General features: G+C 41.0%; 1 protein-coding gene across 2 annotated transcripts in view; it reads right to left on the bottom strand.

The window, feature by feature from the left end:
- Positions 1-1184: 1184 nt before the first annotated feature.
- The window catches only part of GRID2 (glutamate ionotropic receptor delta type subunit 2), a 1431476-nt gene continuing 1426660 nt past the window's right edge, over positions 1185-6000 (bottom strand). The window contains exon 16 of one of the 2 annotated variants that reach the window (XM_027599851.1): positions 1185-2947. In XM_027599851.1, the coding sequence (XP_027455652.1) occupies positions 2789-2947 (159 nt within the window). In that variant the 3' untranslated portion in view covers positions 1185-2788. The remainder of the gene's footprint in view (positions 2948-6000) is intronic. The other variant, XM_027599852.1, reaches the window with a different exon arrangement.

Below are 6000 nucleotides of genomic sequence, written 5' to 3'. Positions count from 1 at the left end.
ATCAACATTTTTCCTATAATCCTCTTTCCTTGCTCCAGGAAACTGAAGAATGGATTATAGTTGAAATTTTATATTTTAAGCTTAAGATCTTACTCCAGAGTTTGTGGGATGCAATCCTGTCTGATCTTTGGGTACATAATCCTCATTCTCCTAACTCAGGAGATCTATTACAGAAACTTCATGCTATTCCTGGAGGCACATGCTAATATGTTCTTAGTTTTGGAGAAGGTGGTATATTTGAAGTAGAAGGCAAAAATCAAATTTTTTTTTTTCTTAAAGGATTTCTGGGTATCAATGGCTCCATACGTACTCTATTTAAACTTGTACCCAGGACTGAAATACAGTCAGCATTCCATCCTGGGATAGACTGTTCCAGTGAGACTGAACTCAAATTAGATCAGCAAATCCAGAATCCATTTTGACTCACCAGAAATAGGAGGTCAAGTTCGGGCTTGGCAATGGGGGTAGCTATTAGGAAACATGGGTGGGATTCCTCAATGGGTGTGTGTTTGTGTGTGTGTGTGTGTGTGTGTGTGTGTGTAAGAGGAACATATAAGACTTGCAAGCCCTTGAGTACATCTCAGCACACGTCTGTTGGACAGACAGGGAACAGACAAGTCAAAATCAGAAAGGCAAGAGCCAGGTTGGCTTAAGGGAAAAACTGTGCTTAAAGGAGAAATGTGTCACCAAATCTTTGCTTTGAATAAATGCCTAGGAGTTTCTCTTGCCAGCTCAACTAGAGCAGGTCAGGCAGGAAGGATGGCTTGTATTTTGTTTAACTGAGTCAGTGTCTCCTTTCACCAAGTCTTCTCACTCTCCCTTGGGAGGCATGGTCCCCACTGGAGTGGCTGGTGATTCCTTTGGCAGCTAGAGCCCAGGTGATTCCCTGAATTATTGTTGTCTGCTTAGTTTGCTGGGGCCAAGAGTAAGTTCTCTACAATGGGTTCTGGGGGAAAGCCTTCCACCAAGAGGGCTAACCGGTGTCTGCGTCCAGTGAAGTGTTAATGGTAGAATGTCTATATGGCAATATAGCCCTGGCGTTGGTCCTGTGGCTTCTATACTTGTCATCTTGTGAGGTGTCAGAATTCCCATACTGAAACCAGGTATCCAGGAGGGCATGTACTTCATCTTCTTTGTATCATTCACTTGCATGGGGGGCTGGTGTCACAGTACATCCTTCTGGTAAGTTATAGTATTGTATTTGGTAGGGAGAAGGAAGAACCCATGAGAAATGGGGTGATCAAAAATAACAAAGTTTACAAAGTGCTTTCATATACATTTTCACTTGATTCTCACAACAACCCTGTGAGGTAGGTCTAGTATATAATGTTTTTATTCTTATTTTGCAAAGAAAGACACCAAAGACTGAAGAGTTTAAGTGATTTGCCCACAGTCATAATAAGTGCCAGGACCCAAACTTGAAGCCACATTTTCTAACTTTACAGCCTGATTCCACCTATAAGCAGCTACAATCTTACGGCTACCATTTGATGATGTGATGGGAAGGTGCTTAGTAGGTGAGCATCTAACTTGTTTAAAAGTCAGGTGGTTTAGAAATAATACATTAGTAACCAGAATCCATAGGATCACCACTTGCGGGAGGTCCCTTGGGGACTGCTGCTTGTTGGCTTGAATCTTGTGGGTTGCTTTGGCATATTAGAAGATCATCTGTGAGTCAGCCTGGGCAACTAGGAGCTCCTTGGGTGGTCAAAGAACATACATGAAGGAATTATCATGGCCATCATTACAATGCTCTAACCCTCCTCATGCTGTTTAATTGTCTGACATCCCCACTGGAATGCACACTTCTTAGGGCAAGCACTATGACTCATCCAACATTGCAGTCTCAGAATTTAATACAGTGCTGGGCACATGATAGGTTCTCAATAAAAACTGGTCAAATTCAAGAGGGTTGGGGATGTTCTATAGGGTACTTCCACAGTTTACTTGTAAGAGATTGATTTGCATGGAAGAGGTATTATAGATGAATATGGATATGTTCTGCTGGGTAGTATACACAGGCACTGCTATTCCAGAGTGTAATCTCATGATCCAAGGTCTTAATCTACAATGACAAATTTACTAGATGTGGATTCAAATGGGAGGCTCTACATTAGCCAGGGATCCATGCAGAATGCAGATATTTGATGGCCACTGGGGGTGAAGGCAATGTCCCTCGGCGTAGAGAAAAGTGGATCACTGTGAAGATAATGTTTTAGTAATATGGAGAGAGCTCTGTGATAAAATTCTCCAAAGATGATTCATCACAATCACCAGTATTTCAATAGGGTTGGAAGAGGCCTGTGTCTTTTTCTGCTTCAATACTGCCAAGGCACATTCTCCTTGGTCCTCCACATCTTCCTGAACACTTGGCCATCAGAAGTCCCAAGGCCCACAGTTGAGACTGTGCTGTATCTTAAAACAGGTAGAAGCTGGAGGACAAAGCTGCTATGGTACAGACTTGGACCTCAGTGTGAGTGCTCCTGACCAGGACACATAGGCAAGAAGTCCACTGCATAGAAGCATCCCTCCAAAGCTAATGGGCTGGCTTGGGCAAGACCCATCACCTTTGGTTGAAAATGGCAGTCCTGTTGTTGCTCTTCTCTAAGTGGAATACAACAAAGATTTTTAGGTGTCACAACCTGGTGAGTTTGACTTCCTTGAACTGAACAAGAATTTTTAACTTAGGATATAGTACATCAGCTCACCAGTTTTGGGTATTCAGGATGTTTTGGGTCCTGAAATCAGTAGGTGGGAAAGAGATCAGCAGCTGTGGTGCTGGTAGAGGTTACGGATCATCCAAAGGACCTCCCAGTTGTGACGATTGGTGCAGGCCATGACTGGATGCCTGGCTTCTCCAGGTACTGGTGCCAAGTTTCAAACATGGCGTTAATGGCCAAGCATTCCTTCTTTCAGATGTTGTAGTTTCATTCTGTAGGGATGAAGCCTGTGGGAAAATAAAGCATAAGGTCACATCAAGGCTGATTTCAGACGAGACTTGGCATTCCATGGTTCTACCACTACTTACAAGGCATTGGCTCCAGTTTAAAGATCCATTGTAAACAAAGGGGAGCATGAGTACAACCATTACAAACCTCCCATGTTGGGCTTCGTGGGTTGTCTGGACTCCAGGCAGCCATCAGAAAGCAGGCCTTCCTGACTGCTAGTTCACTAGGACCTGTTTAGGGGAGGGCCTTGGAGTTCAGCCAGGTCTGGATTAGGAGACACTGGTAGGTTTCACTGGACCAGAGGACAAAGTCAGTATGACCCTCACACAGAGTCCAAGTTGGTGTGGATATACAGTTACATGTAATATCCTGCAACCTGTTTCCTTAGATCTGGACTTGTAGTTATTAGTCTCAGACCGCACAGAAGCTGTTACAACTAATGATGATAGTTATATAAGTCATACTAAAGTTGGGAATCACTAATTGGATTTGATATTATCAAATACATTTGAAACTACCTATTTAAATATGCGTTCTTTCTTTTAAAAAATTGAAGTATAGTTGACACACCGTGTTCTATTAGTATAAATGTACAACATGGTGATTCAACAAGTTTATACACCACACGATGCTCACCTCAAGTGTAGCTGTCATCTGTCACCATACAGCACTGTGACAACACCACGGACTATATTCCCTGTGCTGTACCTTTCATTTTCATGACTGATTCATTCTCTAATGGAAAGCCTGTACCTCCCACTCCCCTTCACCCATTTTGCCCAGCCCTCCACACTCCCTTCCCTCTGGCAACCATCAGTTTCTTCTCTGTCTTTATAGGTCTGGTCTTGTTTTTTGTTTGTGTGTTCATTTGTTTTGTTTTTAGACTCCACATATGAGCAAAATCATGTAGTATTTGTCTTTCTCTGTCTGACTTATTTCACTTAGTATGATACCCTCAAGGTCCAAGATATTTTTTTACTATGGCTGATATTCCATTGTATATATATGTATATCACATCTTCTATATCCATTCATCTATCAGTGATTAAATATGTGCTCTTAAATAGGGAACTTCCCTCTTTCTTGAAACCTAGGGTGTAGATCTCATAATTCAGCCATTAAATAAAGAATCATAAAAATTTAGACTGATAACAGGAGCCTTGAATGTAGGCACAAATCGTGATTTTGAGTTTGGCCAACTTTCTGAAGACATTAGTGTGATTCTTGCCCCTATGTCCTTGTTAGGAGAACTTGTTCCCAGGTTTTATGTTTATCAAAATCTCTGCTAATGTTATAGAACTTAGAGAACCTAAGTGTTTCTAATAGTGTTAGTGTATTGATAGCACTTACCAGTTGATTAAATTAAATAACCAGTTATTTAAGTTATGCAAATGGTTTGACTGAGTTAAAAATAGAAATCAGCTCCACAGACTTTGCACAACATCAGAATTCCTCAAAGTGAACCCTGTGAACACTAATTCCAAGAAGTGGGTTTTATCATGAAGTGGATTTGGGAAACACTGCTTAATATTTACTGTGCTTGAAGCCTTAAATTATACAAGCTATAATGCTCTGGGAAGTCTTGCAGTAAACAAACTTATTTAACAATTTTAACTCAGTATTTCCCCAATATTTCAACAAGAGTTAAAGTTCTGAGTAATATTATTAGCATCGTGTAGAACTAGTGCTATGTAGCATAAATTTTAGGATATTGTGGACTAGAAAAAATGTGAAAAACATGGTCATTTAAAAAATACACATTTTCCCATGAAAAATAAATAAATTAACCAATTACTAGTTATATTTTACTCCAGTTATTAAGTTAGGTTCTTTGGAAAATAAGTCCAACACCTGAAGATTCCATATAATCAACCACTAAGTTAAATAATACAGACTTACATTAGCTCCAGAGAAAAAGATCAAGTACCAGAACAATGAAGGAAGAAATGATGAGGAGGTAGGACTGGTTTTGTGGGTATGGCTAGAATTCTGATAGGTTGAGGGCATTTTTAATTAAGGGCAAAAGTGCACAAACTTTTAGGGCCCTATGATTCCTGGAAGCGAGAAATAGTGTGGCAAATAATACTTTGTTACGTTGTAATCATTTCATTTTCTAAGACATCTCAAAGCCTTCCCACCTAAAGACAAAATGTTACAGTATAGTTTTCTTTGTCCTATTTTTCTTTAGACTTCTTCTTACCTGGTATATTACAATGAGTTGCTTAATTGTCTAGTGTCTGTGATAGGCTCATTGATGGCAGAGGGAATATTTTATTTACTTTTATAACCTTGGAAACGAATATCTTTGCATCCCTAGCATTTGGTCCATGGTAGGCCCTCAAGAAATATTTGTTGAGGGGCGCCTGGGTGGCTCAGTCGTTAAGCGTCTGCCTTCGGCTCAGGTCGTGATCCCAGGGTCCTGGGATCGAGCCCTGCATCGGGCTCCCTGCTCCGTGGGAAGCCTGCTTCTCCCTCTCCCACTCCCCCTGCTTGTGTTCCGTCTCTCGCTGTGTCTCTCTCTGTCAAATAAATAAATAAAATCTTAAAAAAATAAAATTAAATAAAAAAAGAAATATTTGTTGACTATGTGGGGGAATCAATGAAGATAATTATATGGCAGAAAATTGTCTACAAGCAAACTGATTCTTCCATCGGGGAATGATGAATAGATTGAGCAGAATCCAAATGTGTAGGCTCTTGAAGGTGAGGAGTAGGAAAGAGGAAATCAGAGAAAATTTTTAACAGCTGTAGACAGAACCGCTGAAAGCATTACTTATGAAAACTCAAACTGGCAGTGACATATGAGTTGGAATGAAGTAAAAATGGACTGGGGGATCCATTGAAACTATTGTTAAAGCAGTCTAGTTATGAAGAGATAAGGGTCTAGAACCAAGCGCTAAGAATGTACAGAGAGGGCCCCTGGGTGGCTCAGTCAGTTAAGCTGCTGCCTTCGGCTCAGGTCATGATCCCAGAGTCCTAGGATCAAGTCCCACATCGGGCTCCTTACTCAGCAGACAGCCTGCTTCTCCCTCTGCCTGCCACTCCCCCTGCT

The sequence above is a fragment of the Zalophus californianus genome, chromosome 2, assembly GCF_009762305.2.
Source record: "Zalophus californianus isolate mZalCal1 chromosome 2, mZalCal1.pri.v2, whole genome shotgun sequence".
Classification (NCBI taxonomy): domain Eukaryota; kingdom Metazoa; phylum Chordata; class Mammalia; order Carnivora; family Otariidae; genus Zalophus; species Zalophus californianus.
This window is presented reverse-complemented; position numbering and strand designations above follow the sequence as displayed.